The sequence below is a fragment of the Amphiura filiformis genome, chromosome 6, assembly GCF_039555335.1.
Source record: "Amphiura filiformis chromosome 6, Afil_fr2py, whole genome shotgun sequence".
NCBI lineage: Eukaryota > Metazoa > Echinodermata > Ophiuroidea > Amphilepidida > Amphiuridae > Amphiura > Amphiura filiformis.
In genome coordinates this window covers 48,791,404-48,814,003 of record NC_092633.1, presented here as the reverse complement: position 1 = coordinate 48,814,003, position 22,600 = coordinate 48,791,404, and the positions used below count along the sequence as shown (strand labels likewise).

Here is a 22,600-nt window from a genome sequence, read left to right as displayed (position 1 = left end):
TACACCATTGCATATTTTTTTCTTCCAAAATTGGCCAAATAATAAAATTTGACTTTCATAACCAACCAATTTCATCTAAAGGATTAGGATTGGGCTATGTTTCATTAAGCTCAACAGGATAATAATTCCAAAAGGTTAGTGCTGTAGTTTTCTGGAATCAAGAGTACAACTGAAAGAATCAAACTCTCTTGATGTAATCTTAGTAATTATTCATCGTAAATTCCACCTGGATTGATCTTGGGACCTACTCTGAAAAGAGTACAACTTTTTGAAGAGAACAATGGCCGTGAGTAATGATCAACGTAACTCTAGAGTATGTACACACAATCTCCACGTAAGCCCTCCGATCACTGTTTCACGGCTCAACCATTTGCGCTCTTTTCAATAAAGCAAAAGGATATATTAGCGGAAGCGAAAAACCACACACGATACCACACGGGGGCGAGTTTTTAAACAAGATACCTTTCGGCTTATGCAGTTTGCACAAGAGGCGTTGTTTAAGTGCATGATTTGGCTATATTAATGCTCTGCGCTTCAATGGAAAAAGTTCAAAATTTTCTCAAAATATCAAGAGCTACTTAAGAACTACTGGATCAATACTATGCGTATTTGTACTCATTTTAAATCATTTTTCATGCTGATTCCAAATATGCTCATGAAAATTTACATTTCTGAAATTTTTGAATTAAAAAAAAAATTGAAACTTGTCGTCTGCAGTCGACCCGCGTGAAGAGAGTTAAAACAAAGACAAATCGGATCTTTAAATGTATCTGTAGTTCTTTCCTTTAAACTTATTTTAGACACAATAAAGACTTTAAAACGTACTTATATCACAAAATTGCTTCTTAAGCTTATTCGTTAAAACTTTATGGATGTATTACGGAATGCCGTATAAATTCCGCATGCTTAATTGAAGTCATCAATTAGAAATACGTTTGAGTTGAATGGAGAGTAAAGATTGACGTTCATCAATCATGCATTTTTCAATTTCTGTGGAATGTCCTGTAGCAAATACTATCCACGACAGTCCAGACAAAACAACTCTAGTTTGACCCTTGAAACACCAATAAAGATAATTTGAAAATGTATGTATCACTTTTGTATAACGCTGGCAGGATCAATTTGATATTTCATTTGATAGTATCGATTTTGTCCGGTGGCTTTATAACGTTCCAATGATCAGACCCGAAAACATGGTGTTGCGTTCCTTGTTTATCTTTGTCCGCTTTTTATCAGTGGCGTAATTTTTTTAGTTTATTAAATCGGTTTATTTGTTGCTTTCTCTTCAAAAAATGCCACATCTAACTGATTTCTTTCTGACAAGGACTACATTTGATGAATCATTGACGATAAAATAATGTTTTTTTAACCCTTGTCTGACCAAAGTATATTTGTAATATGTCAACATCTGATTTCAGTTTCTGTTCTCAAGACTTGGATATTAAAAGCAAAATTGTGTATAACAATGGCCCATGAAACAGTTTACAAGTATACTGCACCAATAAAATATCCTTACACTTGGAAAAATAATCACAATTCCCAAACTGAACAATATTGGGGTCAATTTGTTTTTTTAATAGATGCACTAGCTAATCCTGCACATTATGACACCACATTGAATCCAATGAGACTTTAAGAAGCAAAGTTACAAGCATTTGATTAGACGAAGGTCCAGTTTTGAAAGTGACAAACTGGCCTATTCAAAACTCCACAGACTATACACCTGGTTTGAGAGTGGTGAATGGCTAATTTATGCGTTTGGCTTTAATTTAAAACAAAAGGAACAAAAGAAAACTGAAACAAAAGAACTGACAAATAAAATGAAAGTTATGAAAAGTACAGAAAAGTAAAAACTGAAATAAAAACTGCTTTAAATAACGCTTCATTGAAGAAACTGTGTTGTCTCTTTGTTTCGCTTGTTGGAATCTTGTTGTGCCTTGTTATAGGCCAGTTTGACACTTTTAAAACTGGACCTTCGTCTATTCAATTGCTTGTAACTTTACTTCTTGAGGTCACATTGGATTCAATGTGGTGTCATAATGTGCAGGATTAGATAGTGCATCTATTAAAAAAAACCACATATAACCCAATATTGTCCAGTTTTGATATTGTGATTATTTTTCCAAGTGTAAGGATACTTTATTGGCGCAGTACATGATACCACCATTGGCGATGAGACTTCCAGTTTTTTTGCTCATACCATCTGAAGAAAACATGTTTCAGAGTTAACCTAAAAATATCATGTATTCATGAGAAAATTTTTTATGAGGTTTTCTCATGTATCAAAGTTTCAAATTTAATGAGGGTTAAGTGTGTCGAATGAGGCTGTTAATTAGGTCACCAACCATTTCTTACTATGGCACTAATATTTCACAAGCTTTCATGTCATTTTATATTGCTCTTATTTTACATTATTGCCCCTAACCTAATTGATCCCGGATATCAATTCTTCTTTTGTAAACCACGAAACTGTTGCAACAAAATGACCTATTCCTGAGTATATCAATTAATAAGTCGCTTCAGCTCAATCACGATAGTCACAGCATGGTACCAGTATCATCCGCCAACGGAAATTCATCTCGTCTAATGGAATGTCTTTTGTAATAATTGTTAGATGTGGCGAGAAAAGGTGTTCAGATCAGCGATCGTTTTATTGTCATACCTAAAAGTATGCAACATGCAAATCATGCTGACTTGCATATACTTTGCTTGTTTTACATGCATATTTTTATGCTTGTGCTAATTGAAAATTGAAAAGACGCCGTCGGCAGTCATTAGTTTGCATGGATTAACCGCAACCAATGGTAGATCGTCATAGACAGATGCCCTCTTTTTTTTGGTATCATGACTATTTTATTTTAACACAAATGCGAATTATATATGCATCATTGTATAGAAATGAATACAGACGGTAAAAAGTGCTACAATACACTGCAAAAGTATTTTACTCAACACTGAGTAAAAATGAGGTCAGTATTAAGTAATTTTTTACTCATTTGTTGAGTTGTGACCTATATGAGCTAAATTTTGAGTATTTATTTACTCTACTGTTGAGGTGACCTTTTTACTCAATGTTGAGTAAAATATTTTTGCAGTGTACGTGCTACGTACGTTTATGTACAAACGGCAACATTGTTTTATGTAATCTTGCCATCTTCAACATGTAGAAAGTCAAAGAAGATACGATGAAAACATTCATTATGCATTTGTATCTTTAATCTTTTTGTAGCCTTGTCTAATATAAAGCGCATCATTGCAACCACTCTGGTTGATCATTTAATGTGCCAAGATGGTATAAGACAAACCACCAATTGACTTTGGGGGTAATTGTGGGACCACTTTTTGCACTCATTTTGTATAGACAAAACGACCTGTCAGTACTGTCATCTTATCCCGTAGTAAGATTTTATATACAATTTATCAATCATTTTCTTTTCGTACAACTTATTAAGGGTATACGATATATAGTTGGTCGAAGCATAAAAAAATGTAGTTCACAGCATCTTGCAAATAGTAGTGAGCTTTAGAAAAAACGCCTTGCTCAATTCATAGTGAGCGTGTAGAAGAATTCAAATATCACATATATACTCTTGTAGGTCCTGTGGTTCTTGAGTTATGTTGTAAAGAAGGCTGAAACAACAACACTTTTGTAAAACGTACAAAACTCATTAACAGCAATAAATTAAGCAAGTTTTCAAAGTATATGATTTGTAGAATGAACTTTTGCAAAGCACAAAAGTGTTATTTTTGTTATGAATATATTGATGCAGATAATGAAAGATTCTACAATTTTACAATGGTACCATATATACTACACCAAAAAAATATCCTTACACTTGGAACAAATCCCAATTTTAAAACTAAACCATATTTGGGTGAATTGATTTTTTAAAGAGATGCGCATTATGACACCCCATTGAATCCAATGTGACCTCAAGAAGTAAAGTTACAAGCATTTGATGGGACTAAAGTCCAGCATTAAAAGTGACAAGTTGGCCAATACACAGCGAAAATATTCCAATGGGCGCAACAAAGAGACAACACAGTTTCTTCACTCAAGCTTTAATTTAATTTTCTTCGTCTCTGTACTTTTCACAACGTTTATTTTACTTTTTAGTTCTTTTGTTTCAGCTTTCTTTAGTTCATTTTGTTTAAGTTCTTTTGATCGCATCAATATCTTGTGTGGGCAGTCTCGAGTAAATGTATTTTTATCATTCTTTGTAGTTATAGTTGTTACAACTATAAACTCAACTATAATTCCAACCATAACTACAACTACAACTACAACTATAAACTATAAACTACACAAGAGTGAAAATAGGTGAATGTAGGCGCTATTTACGTAGATATTGTGTATTTGTGAAAGCTAAACTGATCATTTACCACGGGCATTATTCTCTTTAACATGTGACATTTCGCTCTTTTCCAGTTTCTGTTTCTACTACTCATTGTTCATTTTCTGTCAATATTAGGCCCTAGTCTTTACATTCTCAGTTATCACAAAGTGAAGGGTTACCTTTAACTTTCCAATGCTTTTGCAAAATCATACCTTCTTTTTTATTGTGTCATTTTGAAAAGTGAGTGTTTTATAATATTTTGGATGTAGACTAGCCTTTTGCGAGACAGGGATAAGAAACTAGGACTGAGATACATTCCGTTATCTACAAATCGCATTTCAGAAGAACATGGTGTGTACTCTTATATTGTATGGTACACCCTAAAGGCGGCAGATGCCACTTATTGCACTTAAACCCATAAGGAAAATATTTCGTTTCTATCTTCTAAGTCATGTAGAGATGATACCCACGATTCATATGTCTTCTTAGTACGTGCTCGTACGCATGATTCCCGTATCTTAGCTAATTAAGTGCTCAACGGGGTTGTTTCAGCCAATATGAATGTGTTTTAGTTAATCAGTTTATTAATTTTACATCAATGAACAACATCAATTTGCCTACATTGTGCGACTCAATATAATACAATCTTTAATATATCTGTCCTTTACTATGTTTAAATGCAAACTTTCGCCGGTATAAGAAACACTCAATTTGTCTGATTCAAGTGCTTAATTTCGTTTTATTTTATCATTATTATTATTCAGTGATCAACACTTTGTTTTATTTTATCTTTATTATTATTTATTGATCTCCTACTCGGAATCACAAAATATTTGAACGATACTTCTGCAAATCTTGTCAACAGTAATATACCATAGTTTTATGTAAATGCTGTGCAGTGAATAGAGACCTCTGCCACAATCCAATTATCAAGTTTTCAGTTAGCGGTTTGTGTTTTAGACTTAGGTTCTGAGGAGCTTTACTCATTATCAAAATCTTAATTGTGATGCGGTAAAGGGTGCCAGATGAGGCTGTTAATTATGCCACATACCTTTTCTTGTATTACCCCGTATATTAAACTATTGCACTTTGATGTTTCATAAGCACTTTATATTACTCTTATTTTACTTTATTGCCCCTAACCTAATTGATCCCGGATATCAATTCTTCTTTTGTAAACCACAAAACTGTTGCAACAAAATGACCTATTCCTGAGGATGTCAATTTATAAGTAGTCTCATCTCAATCACGATATCGGTATCATCCGCCAACGGAAATTCATCTCGTCTAATGGAATGTCTATTGTAATTGTTAGATGTGGTGAGAAAAGGTGTTCAGATCAGCGATCGTTTTATTGTCATGCCTAAAAGTATGCAACATGCAAATCATGCTGACTTGCATTTGCCTGTTTTATTTGCATATTTTTATGCTTGTGCTAACAGTAGAATTGAAAAATTGAAAAGACGCCGTCGGCTGTCATTAGTTTGCATGGATTAACCGTAACCAGTAGAAGATCGTCACAGACAGATGCTCTTTTTTCTGTTATCATGAATATTTTATTTTAACACAAATGCGAATTATTCATGCATCATTGTTTTTTGAACTGAACACCGACGAAAAAGCTGACTTGAAATTTAATATTTGTGAGTGCTTTAGTATTATAATACAATATATCCATCATAGGCAATCGGCAACATAGTTTTATATATTCAAATTTTCTTCCCAATTTCAAGTCTTGCAGAGTAAAACAATTTTAGTCAGTTTTTAATTGAAAAGGGTGAAAGAAGGCACAATTAAAATTATTCGATACGCATTTGAAACGCTTTTCTAATTATTTATGGATAATGTAACGACAAAGTACCAAATACTTTTGAGTAATTGCGGGACCTCCCTTTGCGCTTGTTAGATTTGATTGACAAAACGACCTGTTAGTACTGTCATCTTATTATGCTGTAAAACTGGACATCAAAGCTCGTGTATGTAGTGTTTCGTGAATGTCATGAAAGGTTCTTTTAAAAACATTTTGCATACAATATTAAAATATTATTTTGTATAAACATTTATTGTAGCCATCATTTTCATACTTGATATTGAGTATATAATTTACGAATTGTTAGCGCTAAATCATTTTCTGGTTAATACTTTAGTTACAAAAAGAAGATTTTAAGATGTCAAATTTGCGCTTTATCATGTTTAATTTTAATTTTCCAATTGCCCCCTTCCAAATTTCACTTAGCCCCGACCCACGGAATAAAACGATTTCGCATAAAGATTGACAGAAAACATCTAAATGTCGGAAAAAGTAAAAGTTTTGTTTATAAGACTTTGAGAAGTTATCGCCTCTCGCTTATAACACAGATATATTTATTTGCTTTCAAAATGATTAGCAACAAATATTATTCAGTAAAATTGTGTTAACATGATCAATAATGATAGTATTATGTGTTAAAACGTTTTAAAGATATTTTTATAACCCGATATTTAAATGTCATCAAAACATTGTGAAAGTTGTTGAAAAATATTTTACAAACCTTTACAACTATACTTGTGTTCACTAGAGAGTCTTTGATGACACATCCTTACAGCGCAACGAGATTAGACGTGATCTAGTTGATATATTGAGAGTTTTTATCAATTTTGATTTTCCACTTTAGAGGCCGTCAGCCTTTCGCCATCTTGTGGGTACAAATGTTCTGTGTGTTCATGCGTCGGACACTACGCGCTGGGCGCAGCTTGGCACGCAGCTGTTATCACGCAACAACGCGGTGATTTTGCTGTTCACGCATGGAGATCGAACGACCATCGCAGCGTGTACCCACAAGATGGCGGCATATGACGTCATGCTGACGGCCTCTATTGTACCACCAAAAGTTTGGCGTAGAAGGACACGAAGAAGGACAATATTTATTATTATTTTGACAACATCGATCATCGGCCCGAACCGTTACTTGGTAACGAGGTATCAATAGCAATCTTAATTTACCTAAATTGATGTTGTTCATTGATGTAAAATTAATAAAATGATTAAATTAAAACACAATCATAGATGCTAAAACAAATCCGCTGAGTACTTAATTGACTAAGATACATGAATCATGCGTAGTATTAATTATACCACTTTACAAATTGTAAACGGAATATTTTCCTTATGGGTTCAAGTTGCATCTGTCACCTTAAGGGCGTATAGTACAAGTTAAGAGTAGCGTACCCTTGCTGTTTAGAAGTGCGACAGACCATTTCTGAAAAGTCCGAAAGCCTTTGTCATTTTAGCCTACATACCGATGCGCACATCGTTACTGCGCACTTCATTGTGCGCAGTAACGATGGTCACCAAGATGTGTCCATAGGAGTGACGTATGAAGTAACCCCTGACCCTAATTAGCATATGGTGATGGTTTGTCTACCAGTATGAATGGTTAAATTGCAAAGCCTTTTAGGTTATGGTATATTGGTAAATAAGGGGAAATAAACCACAATCCTATCACGTCCAAAATAATACAAACACTTAATTTTCAATGTGACAAAAAGTTACACTTTAGCTTAAGGTGGTACTACACCCGGGGTACTACACCCCTTGATAAATTTGTGACTATTTTTGCATTTTTCTCAAACAATAATAACACACTGGTAACAAAAGTTATGTATATTATAGGGAAAAGGAATCCAGTTCAAGACACGCGGTACGTCATTTATGATAAGAAAAGAGATACCGCTAGAATGTACCTCATTTCTTTTAACATATTATAATGAACCACTTGTCTTGGATCACTGAAACTTCAGTGAAGCAATTGGATTCCTTGCCCCTATAATATACATAACTTTTGTTTCCAATGTTTAGTTATTTTTTTGAGAAAATGCAAAATAAGTCACACAATTTACCAGGGGGTGTAGTACCACCTTAAAGTTTGTTGGGAATGAAAGTTAAAAATTTTAATAGCCTAAAATAGTAATCTAAGGATCACCTTTTGTCTTAATATTTTCCTAAAGAGATCTGTCATGTAGAAATTAAAGGATACCGCTATTAGAGTTGTTAATAACTGATGGGTTATACTCTTTCAGGGTCCGTAATAAAAAAGTATAGTAAACAATATATAGGCTACAGAGATACTGAGCATGAAGAAGGGGCTGCAGCGGGATCTGAACCGACGCCATCTAGTTTGCGAGACCAGTGCTGTACCCTCTGAGCTTTACAGCCCTATTAAATTAAAATTCAAAATTTAAATACATACATGTATTCCAACTGTTGGAACATACACAGTGTTTCATTTTATTGCAACACAACCCATCAGCAGCTTGAGCATTATCCAACTTTTATAATCATTTCTTTCAAAATATGGTCAGATTATGCGTACTTACGGGTCCAAATCTTACTGGCTTTTAGTGACTGTATCAACATATTTAAGCCCTCAGCTCGGATAGAAAACCTACTCTCCGCATCGAGAATATAAAATAGAGGACGCTACATATTGTACACGATTATCTCAGGCAAAGCAGGAAGCATTCTTGATTCTGAAATGCCAAATGATTTTATACTACCATGACTACTAAATTCATGTTAAATAATATCAATTATCTAATACCTATCTATATCATAATATAATAATTCTTCTGTACAGCATCATGAATAGTAAATCATCTTGAAGTTTCCTACAATATAAAATAACATGAACTTTTACAAGCACCCCTCTCCCATTTGTGCTCATAATTAGTTCACACCTCCTTAGAAGAATAGTCATGTGTGGTTAATTATAGATAAGTTTCATGCTATTAATTCATTACTTACACTGTTTCCATTGTTTTCTTGATGATCTTTTGCAGGTTTTTTTATATACCAGTAACCAAATGCCATGACAACGAGAGACTTAACATTACTTTTGGTTCTATTGTTATTTATTGCCATTAATTCATTACTTACACTGTTTCTATTGTTTTCTTGATGATCTTTTGCAGGGGTTTTGTTTTTTTATATACCAGTAACCATGAATGCCATGACAACGAGAGACTCAACATTACTTTTGGTTCTATTGTTATTTATTGCCGCTATATTATCACCGTCTGCTGCCGGGTCACCATGCTCGTAAGTAATTACAAAAACAGCAAATTAATAATTTAAACAACACTATTAATTATAATTACAATAATCAGACAAAAACATAATAGATGATATAAATGACGACAAACGCCACCAACGACGGTGTCTTGTAAATAGATGAACCCGCTATTAATGCTCATTTTCTAGACACTAGTCATTGTTATTAAGTCTACCAAAAATTTCCCTTAGGCAATTGAGCTCTCGTAAGGATGTAAGTGACCAGGTGTGGTAGGGTATAAGTCGCAATGATGATATTAAAATCAAAAATATATTGTCTTTTAAAATAATATTTTCCTATTCGGTAACATGACTGATTTCCAGTGATTATAGACAAAACGTTCACATTAAAATATAGTGCGCAAAAGAATTAAGCTTCCAGTTATGTTCACCCCTGTACACCCTACACACCCTATCATAATTGGATAAGCAGCCAATAGCTTCATCTTTTACCTCGGAGTTAAGACCCATTTTGATGAAATCGTTTGTAGAAATAAAGACACGATGATCCAAAAACCCAAGGAAGATGCAAATTCAAAAGTTGCAGGTTGCTCCATTGCATGCCCTATTCTCCGTAAAAGTGACGTAATAATCGGATCAACTACCATAGCAATAGATGAATACAATTTTTGAATAGATCGCCCTGCATTACAAGCAGATTACACTCATCACCGGTATAAGTCTGCAATCATAGATTTAATACAATACCGCTCTTTTCAAAGATACTAATCTTACAGGTACGAGAGATCAGCCATTCTTTGACATCTATGGTTCAATGCATAGGTACCGTGTGAATGTTGTAGTGCAGGGCGATCTATTCAAAATTGTATTGCTATGGTAGTTAATCCGATTATTATGTCACTTCTACGGCGAATTGATTTCTACAAAAAGCGTATAGAGATATAGCGCTGTGCCTTCCATTGATTAGCTTGTTAAAACTAGCGCCGTGCTATAATTGATTGGAACAAAAATGTGCAACTTTTGATTTCAGGCCTTCCTTAGGTTTTAGATCGCCGTTTCTTTCATTCTTAACCAATTTTAACAAATGAGGTCTTAAATCAGACCTAAAGAGTACAGGCATAGGCTGCTTGTTTTAATTTGTCTTGTATTTGTCTTTGTCTTTTGCGCACTGTACAACAAAAGTTATTCGATATTATTGCACACATCACGATGATACTTGCCTTAGGAATGGCTTCAAAACCAACCGCCGGTTGTCCACCGGCAAAACCGGCAATTAGGACTTGGTTGTATTGTTCGGAACAATAAAAACACAGTTCAATCTACTAGAGTGCCTTTGAAGCGTTCTCTTAACCTTGTCAACAAAAATCACCCTAATACATGTACTGTAGATTTTTAAGCGAATTGCAAACAATATTGACAACAATACTGAAATAAATAATAATAAACAATATTAATGCTATTTTTTTTTACAGTGGGGCTCTAGCAAGGCAAAACGAAAGATGCAGAAATAACATATCCTTTTTCAAAAGAATGTTGGAAACAGGTAGAAGAGGGTAAGTGTTGCTACTGAACATGATCTTTAGGACTGTCATTGACAATTATTACACGAAAATTCATAGTTCTAGTCTAATAAAGCAGCATTCATTGTGGACGAATTGAAAGTTTTGATATAAGGTAAAGTACGGGACCATCGTGAACAGAAACAAAATGTCGTTAAAATAACATCACTAGTGTTGAAGAGGTCTGGTAGGTTTACACAACATTCACAGTAGGTACTGTAATATTGAGCTAGAACAGTGGCGTTGCTAGGGGTTGTGGTGCCCAGCTAAAGATACATAATGGCGCCCCCATCTTTGAAAGAATTGCTCGCAGAGCGCGCGATAATGTGGACAATTAGGGCCTACCACTAATTAATTTTGGTCATAATTAAGTTGAATATCGGTCTGAAATTGATGTTTCAAATGATTTTGTGCCTAAATGCTCGCAAAGCTCGCGAAAATTGTGACATTCATCGCTTGAAGGGCGCAGAATTGACGCTGAATTCGACGCCCCTAAGGGTGGCGCCCAGGGCACGTGCACCCACTTGCCCCCCCGGTCGCTACGCCACTGAGCAAGAACTATGAATTTCAGTGTAATAGAGGGGAAGTGTGTTTTATTTTTCTCTCGATGATATTATGTAGAGAATAGACTACAGGGTACCCTATGGGACTACAAAATTCTTAAGGGATCTAAAATGAGCGTTTATTGCGTTTCGACAGTATTTTTTGTGGGACATGAGAGCACCTCAGACCTATCGAATTGTATTCTGAATACGAAGCATGTCTTTCTGATATCAAATAATTTTCATTTTTGAAAATCACAATATAATACAAATTTTATGACAAATTATAAAATTTGATATTTTTCAAATTTTGATATATAACAGTCCTGGAAGTAAATTATATAAATCTAATGACACATTCTTAAAGTGTATGTAGCAGGGAGGAAAAGCCGACGGTCAATTGAAAATTTTGACCTTTCATATTGAAGATATGGATTTTTTCCCAAAAAGACCTAATTTTTTTTTGGTGTTTTGGGAAAAAATCCATATCTTCAATACGAAAGGTCAAAATTTTCAATTGATCGTCGGCTTTTCATCCCACCTACATACACTTTAAGTATAAATCATCAGATTTATAAAGTTTACTTCAAGTACTGTTAAATATCAAAAATATCAATATTTAATGATTTGCCATAAAATGTGTATTAAATTGCGAATTTCAAAAATCAAAATTATTTGATATCAGAATGACATTCTTCGTATTCAGAATGCAATTCGATATGTCTGATGTGCTCTAATGTCCCACAATAAATACTGTCCAAACGTTCATACCCCAGCCCTTAAGGATCATTAATTACACCTTGGTACCTTGTAGTGGAAACGAATATATTTAAAAGGTAAGGATCTGTAACTGTAAACTGTCGGTTACAATTTCCGAAATAGTTTTATAATATGCTGCCTCATTCATCATTATCTGAAAAAAACTGTAACAAACGCCCATTGTGACCAGTTTCAAATATTACCTCCCGTATTACAAAACACCCACGTTGATATTCCTATTGTACCCTCCCGCAGGGTACTCACAAAGTCGCAAACGTAAATCCACCCACGTCCAGGTTCCGCAACTGAAATGAAACCACTTCCTCCTTAAACTGATTGTAAAACTTCTGGAATGATTAATGTATAGATTATTTAATGAATTGCGAAGTGTCAGTAGGCCGACCTTCATAGTCATTTCAGCGAATACATTTATAAAATTCTTCTTCTTATCGTGTCGACACCATGGAGGCGTCAATTCCCACAGGGGGGGGGGGGTACAGGGCACTTTCGGCAAAATGACCCATTGTTTGTTCTTTTCAGCCACGTATTAACAATTTTGCCGGTTGTCCACCAACATTTCAAGGATGGGTGCTACTGGTCGACACACGCTAGATATTGTATTTCAGCCAAAGCTAGATACAACTTTGAGCAATATCATTGTTCTCTGCAAGGTCCTCAAATTTGCATTCTTGTAATAATGCAACATTATGATAATAATAAAAAATAAATCACACTTCGCCTCCTCTGTTGCACGGAAATTCGTAGTTCTAGTGAAATATTCTCGAGGACATCGCAAACGTACTCCATGGTTTGTGGTTCAGTTCCACATACACAGGTCACATCTTCGGTGTTTAGATGGCCCCACATTTTGAAAGTAACTTTACATCGACCAGTACCAGATCTCTGTCTATTGAGGCATTTCCATTCAGCCCAGTTTGAGTCGACACCTATCTGCTGATTTTGAAGGTTTGGTGGCTCTGAAAAGAGCCGTTCACTGAAGACTGCCCCTTGTCTACAGAAAACAAGCAGACCTCGCCTATCTGCTAAATTTGAAGGTTTGGTGGCTCTGAAAAGAGCCGGTCACTGAAGACTGCCCCTTGTCAATAGAAAAAAAAACCCAAGCAGACCTCGCATATCTCCTAAATTTAAAGGTTTGGTGGCTCTGAAAAGAGCCGTTCACTGAAGACTGCCAATTGTCAACAGAGAACTGCATGTACTGTAATAGAAGTATACAGCTTACCAGGAACCGTTTGGTCACTCATGGACCGATTGATTGATATTATGAAAATGCAAAATCGTTCCAATTTGGTAACATGTATTCTAGGAAATAATTTTACGTAATGAAATCGTCAGTTCTAAAATGACGCATTATTGCTGTTACGTACTTGTTAATATGGTCTGCGTTTGATATTGGCAAATCACCGACAGATGTAAAACTTTCACTATATCACAGAAGCCACTCCATTAGATATAATGCACGCCCTCGCGCCTTGCTAAATAATCCACATACGGCTGCTTCATCGTGCGCATTGTACACAGATCACGAATTTAATTTCTGAAATGGTATTTGCTAAATTTCTTTATTAACAAAAATGTTCAGGAATTCATAAAACACCATGTTCCAGACAAAATAAATATTAATAATTATTATCTATTGCCGTGTATTCATACAAAAAGAATTGAATATGAATAATAACTTGACTTTTCATTTCATTCAAAACAGGTTTTCTTTCGCAACATTTATGTATATTTTAAAGAACAAAATGTATTTGATTTGTATGTGCTGTGGCTGCTAAATGGTTCACATGGTCCGTCTTGGCCACAGTCAATTCCTGTAAATTGTTTGAGGCTTGTGGGCTTCGGTGTTTGCCTGCAAGCGAGATTTTTAAATTTTAAACGGCAGACCCACTACCAAGCGATCACTGTCTGCGGTTCGTGGAAGTTGAGGTCGCAATACCCGGGTGGTAATTGCATGCTAAATTCATTCGCCACTATTGTGCTTTAAAATACCAACCGCATTTGGTATATTTCGTACTATGTATCATACACAGTGCACCTTCGTTGTCAACCACCGCCTATACTTCTTGATTAAAAGAATCATTCATTCTTATTTGAAAATTGATACGCGCCACTACCTATAAATTATCTCAGACTTTTAAACGTTAACTTGGGTATAACCCCGGGTATGACTAGCATTTGTTGCTTTGTTGACGTCCGAGGTGTATTATATGCAAATCTAACAGGTGCCCAGTGAGCAGCTTTAGGAATTCAGAGTATTGTAGGGTCAAAGTTTACAAAATCGTTCAGATTTAATAACATTTATTCTAAAAAATAATATTACGTAATGAAAGTCCTAAAATGACGCATTATTGCTGTTACCTTCTTGTTATGGTCTGCGTTTGAAATTGGCAAATTACACCTACGGGTGTAAAACGTGGTAGTCACTACTACGCATTTGTACTTCACCTATATCACAGGAGCCACTCCGTTAGAAATAATGCACGCCCTCGTGCCTGGCTAAATCATCCACATACGGCTGCATCATCGTACACAGTATAAGCAGATCACGAATCCAATTTCTGAAGTGGCATTTGCTAAATTTCTTTATTAAAGAATCGCAAAGCAACGTTTGCACAGTATTTTTGTGGGACCTGAGAGCACAACAGATATATCGAATTGAATTTGAATACGAGAAATGTCATTCTGATATCAAATAATTTTGATCTTTTGAAATTCGCATTATAATACAAATTTTTGGCAAATTATTAAAAGTTGATATTTTTTATATTTTTAATACTTAACAGTCCTCGAAGTAAACTTTATAAATCTAATGATATATACTTAAAGTGTATGCAGCTGGGAGGAAAAGCCGTCCATCAATTGGAAAATTTTGACCTTTCGAATTGAAGATACACATCCCCCAAAAGGCCTAAGAGTTTTATATTAAATAATTTCAGTGGCGTCTGAGGTGTATGAAGTATAAATCTACATTTGTACCTGTGGGCAGCCTTGGGAATTCAAAGTATTCTAATGTAGTAGTGACTAACTTGTTCATCAATGTGCTTTCTTGTGTATGAATAAATGTCTTGTAGTTATATATTGCTGTCATTTGTTTCTAATATTTTATTAAGCTGTTATTTATTACATTACATATGTTAACATATCATCTGTACTTGTATTTTTCAGAAGTGAAGAAACAACGATAGACGGCGAAAAATGGGACCAAACTAATGATTTGGAAGAAAACCCTGAGGACATGGAAGATTACCGATACAAAATGCAGCTCATATGGGAACTTCTTAAAGATATTGAACAATATAAACTTTAGTTTGTATAATTTATATATGTTTTAGCCTTTTGTGTTACAATGTTTACAATGCATTGCATTTTTGTATACGAAAAAGTCTCTCGAAATTTGAATGGGAAATAATATAATGATAAGCAGATTATAATTAAATTAAAGATTCACTTAACAATTTTTAGAAAGCCCCTAAGCCCTCTGCGATTTAACACTACATACGTCGTTAGCGACCATTGTTACTGTGCACAATGAGCTGCGTAGTATCGATATGCGCATAACGTATGTAGGGTTTCATCGTAGAAGCTTTGGGGATTTTCTAAAATGGTCTACTGAGCAGCAGCTGATGCCATCGAAATCAACATAAAGAATACTATTTTTGTAAGGTGTTGTTACTTTTGTCAATATTTTTGTTAGAATACTGATAATAGCGAGTATTATATTGTACATGAGAATGATATCCCGTGGTTTAGAATGGGAAGCTATATCATTGTAAATACAAACACGAGATGAAAGAATATACCTAAAGCAGACAGGAGCACCGCATTGATTAATTCGCAATAAATGGACAACTATAAATGCTTGTGTAGCATATGGGCGCAGCCATTACAAGATCAACTATAGTGGCATAATTATTCGGCTGATTCTTTAACATAGAATGTATTGTAATTCCACGAATCTGTCAAAAATCATTATATTGGACAGACTGCTATTTAAAACAAAGTCCCCGAAAATGTAGCAGAAAGTTTTCGAGAGGTTTCAACATAGTGGAGGTTGAAAGTTGACTAATCATGTCACCTTTATGCAGAAGGATAACATGTGCTACCATCTTACTTACGATATGGACAGCAAGAGCGCCCCCTCCATGCACCCACTTTTTTCGAGGTCACTTTGGTGTAAGTCTAATGGGTCCTCTAGTGCATGGCTGTTGATGACTACGTAAATTGGTGTTCCTGAATATTATACCAAACTGCCACTGCCCCTGATTTCAAATCGTTGATGTTAATCAATTGGCCAGTAAATTCAAATTTGATAATTGGATATTGATAATATAACTTCTGCCTTCAGCAATGCACTGTGAATATACCGTCTGTATTGAGGAATTATAATTTAAAATATAGTCAACGAGGTCGAACCAAAGAGCACCGACTTAACCACGTTTGCGTATCGCTAATAGAGGGAAAATAGTGTATACTTACGGATTTATTTCGTCATAAGGGCAGTTTGCTTGTTTGCGTTCTGCGTCTAAATGCGTTATGCCAATAACGCGAGATTAGTGTACACACGCATGCCGTTGCAACGCCCAAGCGTATTGACGTTATAGTGTGAGTTCGAGCTCTTGCCGATATATGTCCCAAGAACACTGCCCTCAATGCGTGACCAACCAAGATGACGGACTGTGAAACGTGTTAACCAAGGTGCAATTTTGAGTCGGTACTCTTTGGGTATAATCTCTATGAATGTAGTCTAGAAATGTGAAATGAGTACTTTTTCAGAATCAAATTTTTAATGAAATGTACAGTCAGATTAATACGCCACGTAGTAATGTCAAATTATTTAAATAAAGATCAAATTAATTTGTGTACTATTTATGTTGTTGGCTTTGTAATGAATAGCACCACTAAAAAAACCTGCGTTGAAGTTTGAAATTTTTGAATGATACAAAAAGCGTGCGGCGTTACATAAGAGTGAGTATCGGACTATTCTTTTACTCTCATTAGAGAATGAATTTGGAGAAAACCTTCCGATAATTACAAACACTCGCTGAGCAGCAAGACCTCCACTCTAAGTTTTTAATCCGATAAGCTGATTATCTATTTGTTTTCATGAATTAGAAGACATTCTTGATGTATTACTGAGCTCAATCATCTGAAATTACTGGGGCGTGAGCCACCCAGGCTGGTGGCTCAGCATAGTATTTTATTAACAGAAGGTTTTCTCCAAATTCGTTTCCAAATGCTATAGGAAAGGCACGACATTAATATCATACACGGAGGTGCAGATTTGAAATGGAATCACCTATATAGGTATCCCTATTTGAAATACACACTCCATGTGTGGAAGATTAAGGTCATCTCTTTCGTAGGGTTCGTTTGATGAATTTCAACTGGTGTAGCCCATTTTTAATATTCAGATATAATAGATCAGTGGCTTATGTCGAGATTCACTTTTTACAATGCGAGTATTGGTGCTATTCGAATTTGTGAGTAATGTAAATACTGGTAAATAATGTTAAGAACTACTAAAAGTGTTAACCTAATTAAAGTAAAATAGTAACTATTTTGCTAGTATGAATAAGAATAATAATAATAAAAAAAAGATTTTAAGTATTGATCTCAGAAAAAATATTGACCTCAGTATAAATTTTTAGCTGTTGTCGTCAGTCAGCACCACTTTGTCTCCAAACACATCCATCTCTTTGACCTTGACAAAATCCAAATCTTAATGAATAGGGTACCACGATGGGTGAGAGAGGTGTTAAGGGAGCCATCCAGATTAGAACCAGCCTACCATCTCTGAGCAAGGACGAAGGGCCCTACAAGTTACCAAAGGTCTATGACGCGATCATTACGTCACACTTCAAGAGTGCAAACTTGGGTCATTCCCTGATGAAGGTTGTAGTTACAACAGCTATAAATTACGGAGGTAAATATTTTTGTATTTAAACATTGAAATCATGTCAAACGACCTGTATGGATTACCGATACTGATGAACTTTCGCGTTAGTAATGATAGAGCACTTTATTAAATCGTTGAATCTGTATAATATCTTGAATATAAGCTGTTTACATTGATAAAAAATACGCCTTACATAAATTTGAGCTTGTTTATGTCGCGATTACGTGTTTATACAGTTTAGTTGGATGATAATGATAACACTAATAACAGATAAAACAATAAGTTTCAGACGTCGTCTTCATGAATATTATGTAGAGAGAATATCAGAAAATAAGTAGATTGTGTAAGGTTGTATGCATAGCGTGTGGTTGCCCTTGAATGGTTATTTTTCTGTTTGATATATATATATATGTATATATATTAATTTTGAGAGATCGAGATGTGATTCAACTCTACCAAATATAATAAAAAGAATAAAGGTACCAGTTATTTCAACCCTGTATATCATCAACAAATGAAGAGCTTATTTCCAAACCGTGTTAAGTCCACAAACCCATGTATCTGATATACCTGTGCAATATTGCAATAGGTTGTGATACTAATTTCAGTTGGATGCACCATTATAAAGCAAACAATGGATGGATGCACAGTAACAATACTGTGTGTACATTTGTTCCCCAAATGAGAACAATAGTCTGCAGCATTGTTATGGTAAATAATAGCTTGTTGATGGTACAACTCATTGTTGCTAATGTCAAACTTGTCAAAGTAATTGTGATTGTATCACACAAGTAAATGAGACACATGGGGTGGTGGACTTAACACGGTTTGGAAATAAGCTCTTCAAATACAGATATGTTGTAAGTAAAACCATGGAAGTGGTAAAACCAGCAGCCAATATTGGCAATAGTTGCATCTTTTAGCTCGGATTTAAGACCTGATTTGTTACAATAGGTCAAGAAATAAAGATACGATGATCCAAAATCTTGGGGCAAAATACAAAAGTTTCAGAGTGACATATTGCATGTCCTTGATTTGTACACAAAGTGTTCTCGAATATGACAATCTGCGCCGTGTGTTAGAATTGATTAGAACATTAAAACTTTTGATTTCATTCCTTCCTTAGGTTTTCGATAACTTTAATTACCAACCGATTTCAACAAATAAGCGCAAAAGGGTACAGATATTGGCTACAAGTTTAAATTTTCACACAATATGTCTTTGTTTACGATATACAGGGGTGAATAGAACTGGTACCATAATTCTTGTTGCTCTTTGGAGTTATCATGCATTGTTTTTCATGCAATTCCTGAAATGTGTTCAACAATTGAATACGTGAATACAAAACCCACCCAAGTCCATCGAAAGTGATTTTGAGAAAACTAAAAAACAAAATGTGTATCATACATGCTGAATAGGCCATGTTGGATTTCACATGCTCAATAGACGAACGTAGAGGTTGGATTTGGGTTCAACTTTTATACATATGATAGGTCTACGTATAAGCAACAATTTCCCATGCTTAACTCAATTTGACCAAAGTATGGACTTGGGTGGGTTTTGCATTCATATATTCAATTGAATACTTGCCGTAATATAATCTACGAGTCAATAACCTTAAACATTTGATAATTAGAGAAAGTTGATGTAATAAATCCAATCTGTCAAAGTACGTAAAAGAGGTGAACAATGTGTAATGCATATACAATGGAAGACATATGAGAGTAATAAGGATACATGAGTGTTGGGTGATATATTAAGGCTGATATAGTTTTAATAAATGTTTCTAATTATTTTACCATATTCTGTAAAACCACGTGCAATCAGATAAGAATCATTTGTAGATGCCTTTTCCAAACACTGCTGAATATCAAATTTTGGTTTGCTTGATAGCCCCGTCTTCAAAAGACTGATCAAATGAAGGTTAAATTGTGGTGTGATCAGGCAAAATAAGTCTGATGTCGATTATATTCAATTTTCAGTTTCTTACTGGATTGTAACAAGAATTTATAAAGCTATATTTTGCAGGCAACACCATTGAAATTGGACAACTAGTTCAAAAGATATGAACAGTTAGTTTCCAAAACAATAGGAAACAAAAGGAAATATTTCCTTTGTTTGGCCATATCTCAAAATCAATATTTCCGACTGAATTTACTTGATCATATCACATTTTTATTGCAGGACAGGTTCATGCACGATAAGTTTGAAGAATATGTCAACCAATGTAAGGGTACAGTGGTAATTATAAAAGTAATTAATTAAGAGATATAGAAATAATTCAATGATGAGGCTATGTTTGAACCTTAAAAGAATCTTAACTAATGTTTTGTCAGAAAGCTGATTATACTCGGTTATCATACCTGTCAGCCATACAGGGTTTCTCAAAAATAGCAGGCCCGAACGCTATCTTCAAATGTGCTATTCCAGTTGAAATATATACACCCCATATGGAAGACATGACCTTAATCTCCTGCACAGGTGGTCTAGATTTCAAATGGAGTCACCCATTCGGGTAATCCCATTTGCAATTCACACTCCCTCTTGCTAGGTTAAGGTCGTATCTTCCACATGGGGTATGTTGTTTTCATCGTTTTAAACAGTCATTCGTTGTTTTCATATCTAAATTCCACATTATTTATTTAGATTATCGTTGACAAAAAACAACAACAATTGGTCAAACTACAGATAATTTACATTGTGAGATGCATTGTGCGTGTACAATGTGTTGCTTGATTGCAAAATGTACCTGTGACAATTTTTACGTCCGAGACCATATTTTCAAAACTGTTTCGGAATGGAATCAAAACTCTACCGGCGGTTGACCGTCGGTTCCTTCCGGTTCCGTCCGCTTTCTATTGTTCTAAACAATAGAAGCCGAACGGAACCGGGCGGAACCGACGGTCAACCGCCGGTCGAGTATCGATTTCATCCCTTATCAAAGGTTCTGGTTTTTTTTTGTAGATGTGGCCTTCATACATGTGAACACTGAATAGTTTTTGTTTCCAAGACATTTTAGAATATAACCATATTCGTTAGGGCTCATGTTTTTATGGGACACCTTGTATTGTATAGAAATATATGTTTCTGTAAATAGCGCCAATAAACGTACTCATGTACATAGAAAAGAAGAATATTGATGAATATACTGATCATTTTAGTGTTGTGTTAATGAAATCTTAATTCTAAATTTGAACACACCGTTATAAACAGACTACACAAAAGTACTGCAACATTCATTATGCTTCGACTATATATAAATACGTATTTATAAATGCGCACTTGACCACATCCGCGCTGCCATAACAGCTTGTAGACAGTATAGCTCGAAGTGACCTTCTACATAGCGGGTGGTCTTCCTGTACATTTGAATGTAAAGGCGGTAAACACGAGACTACTGTGCAGCAAGATTTACTATTTTGTTTAACTTTGTGATTATATTGTAAACGATAAATATTTTTTCCGTCGGAAAATACTTTCAAATGTTGTTTTTGATAACAGATTACAAATTTGGAATACCCCATGTGTAATAATTTTACTTTTCAATTAAATTTGATGATATTTATCTAAAGAGTTCCTATCCTTTTCAATGGCATGAGGATTTGGTTATGCTTGCTGGTCTTGGTATGTCGTGCCCATGGGTCACGTGCGTATTAATAAATACGTATTTATGAATGAAGAGCTTATTTGCAAACCATGTTAAGTCCACAAACACATGTTTCTGATTTACTTTGTCAAGATTGCGATATTGCAAGGTGTTATGATGCTATAGATATAGTAATTTCAGTTGGATGCACCATTACAAAGCAAACATTGGATGGATACACAGTAACAATACACTGTGAGTGGTAAACTCATTGTTGTGGTAAATAATGCCTTGTTGATGGTACACCTCATTGTTGCTAATGTCAAACTTGTCAAAGTTAGTGTGATTGTATCCACATGAGTAAATGAGAAACATGTGCTTGTGGACTTAACGTGGTATGGAAACAAGCTCGTCAAATATAGTCGAAGGTAGCTGACATTGCTGAAAAAAAAAGAAGAATTCTACATGTTGAACATTGATTCAATATCCTGTCGATTTCACACGACATACTGTGTGGAAATGTTCTTTGCTGATGTAATATCAGGCTAATACAGTAAGCAAAAGAATTAAGGTACCAGTTGTGTCTACCCCTGTATATCCTAAATAAAGACAAATGTGTCAAAATTAAAACAAGCAGCCGATGCCTGTACTCTTAAGCTCTGATTTAGGACCTTATTTGCTGAAATTGGTTGAGAATTAAAGAAACGGTGATCCAAAACCTAATGAAGATACGAAATAAAAAGTTGCACTTTTGTGTTCTATTCAATGAAGCATCACGCTAGTTTTTCGTGCTAATCAATGAAAGCACGGCGCTAGTTCTCTTGTTAGCGAACGCTTTGTGTACAGATCA

The 22,600-nt window shown here is 35.0% G+C and overlaps 1 protein-coding gene across 2 annotated transcripts in view; it reads left to right on the top strand.

The window, feature by feature from the left end:
• Positions 1 to 21,290, top strand: part of LOC140155530 (uncharacterized) — a 93,855-nt gene extending 72,565 nt beyond the window's left edge. The window contains exons 3-6 of one of the 2 annotated variants that reach the window (XR_011859394.1): positions 9,288 to 9,414; positions 10,860 to 10,940; positions 15,434 to 19,241; positions 19,291 to 21,290. Coding sequence is in view for 1 of the 2 variants with exons in the window: in XM_072178409.1 (XP_072034510.1) it covers positions 9,317 to 9,414; positions 10,860 to 10,940; positions 15,434 to 15,575 (321 nt within the window). In the remaining variant the exon portion in view is untranslated. Of the gene's footprint in view, positions 1 to 9,287; positions 9,415 to 10,859; positions 10,941 to 15,433 lie in introns of both variants that reach the window. The other variant, XM_072178409.1, reaches the window with a different exon arrangement.
• Positions 21,291 to 22,600: the final 1,310 nt, after the last annotated feature.